Source organism: Trichinella spiralis, assembly GCF_000181795.1.
Source record: "Trichinella spiralis strain ISS 195 chromosome Unknown Scfld584, whole genome shotgun sequence".
Lineage (NCBI taxonomy): Eukaryota > Metazoa > Nematoda > Enoplea > Trichinellida > Trichinellidae > Trichinella > Trichinella spiralis.
In genome coordinates, this window is record NW_003527523.1 from 25 (window position 1) to 1,334 (window position 1,310).

General features: G+C 34.0%; 1 protein-coding gene across 1 annotated transcript; it reads left to right on the forward strand.

Annotated features, from left to right (window-relative positions):
- The first annotated feature begins 357 nt into the window (after positions 1–357).
- On the forward strand, positions 358–948 carry Tsp_15255 (conserved hypothetical protein). The gene is made up of 3 exons (XM_003370754.1): positions 358–436; positions 476–654; positions 787–948. Exons 1-3 carry the CDS (start codon positions 358–360, stop codon positions 946–948), a joined length of 420 nt encoding a protein of 139 aa, XP_003370802.1.
- The last annotated feature ends 362 nt before the right edge of the window (positions 949–1,310 follow it).

A 1,310-nucleotide genomic window follows, 5' to 3' on the forward strand; every position in this document is an offset into this window, starting at 1 on the left:
TTCGCTTACGATCATTTCGGTTCACGAGAATAGAAGTAAATTCCTAAAAGAAAATGGTATACTTACTTCCGGGCACGTAAATACAGAAATAAATGACGTGCAAGATCAAGAATAAAATAATGATTCTGCAATATTATTAAGAAACAGCACTTGACTGTAGATTCAAAGTTATCCGTTCCTATTTTCTGCGACATTTTTAACGTTTATTTTAGAAGGAAATGTAATTCTCGCCCCTAAAAATGCTTCCATCTAAATCATGTATATAATAATACCGCTTGGCTCGCAAATAGATTTACATACAATTCCTCGGTATAAACTACCGTCTGATGTACTGTGGGTTGCTTTTGTGAATTGCCTATGTATTGTTCAATCCAACTGCGTTCAGAACAGTTGAATTTCACTAACGGATCACTGGCCCTCTCTCAGGCTTATCCGCGTTAATTAAGTTCGGGAACAACAACACACGGAAACTAAGATTTACTCGGGAAGAATCGCACAACACACACACACAAACACAAAGGTCACACACTTCCGCTCGCGTTCACGCTCGCCGATAACTCGCAGATTACGTCACCACCACAACAACACACCGGTTACGGTAGCAGATTGGGATCTTCAGGCTCAAACCGAGGAAATTTTCAACAGCCTATATTTGTATATGCATTTCTAGAAACTAATAAAATTAATTCTTTTTCGATTAGTTCACATTTTTAATTTAATAAAGAAACAAATAGCAATAAACTTTCAATTTTATGTTATAATCAGTGAAGTATTATTGTTGGTCAGTCTGAAGGGGAAAAAGCTGGAATGAAAAACTTCGAATTATTTTGCATTGAAACTTTTCGAACATTGCAATCGATCGATACCAATGCGAAAGCAAAAATTGCAACACTTGCAATGATGAGGGAAAAATTGCGGCGGTTTCCATGGCAACTAGTGATAAGATGACGATGGTTTCAAACGCATGAAGCTCAAGCACTGCAATGGCCTTTTTTATATTCAATATAGAACTGAACAAAATTTGAAACAAAAAAACATTAAAACTATCAAAATTCGAAAATAAAATTCAAATTAAACAAATACAATGCCAATTCCTATTGTGAATTTTATAAATGAAATTTTATTTCCAACACAATAAAAGAAACAGCCAGACAACTTTTCAAGGTCATTTGAAATTCGATGAATATATTTGAAATTTTCAACGCTGCATTTTGTGATGAAATTTTAAAATTTATCAAATGAAAAAGCAACTGATCACAGCTTTGCATAAAATTTTACGAATATCGTTGATGTATTTTTGAATTTTCCCA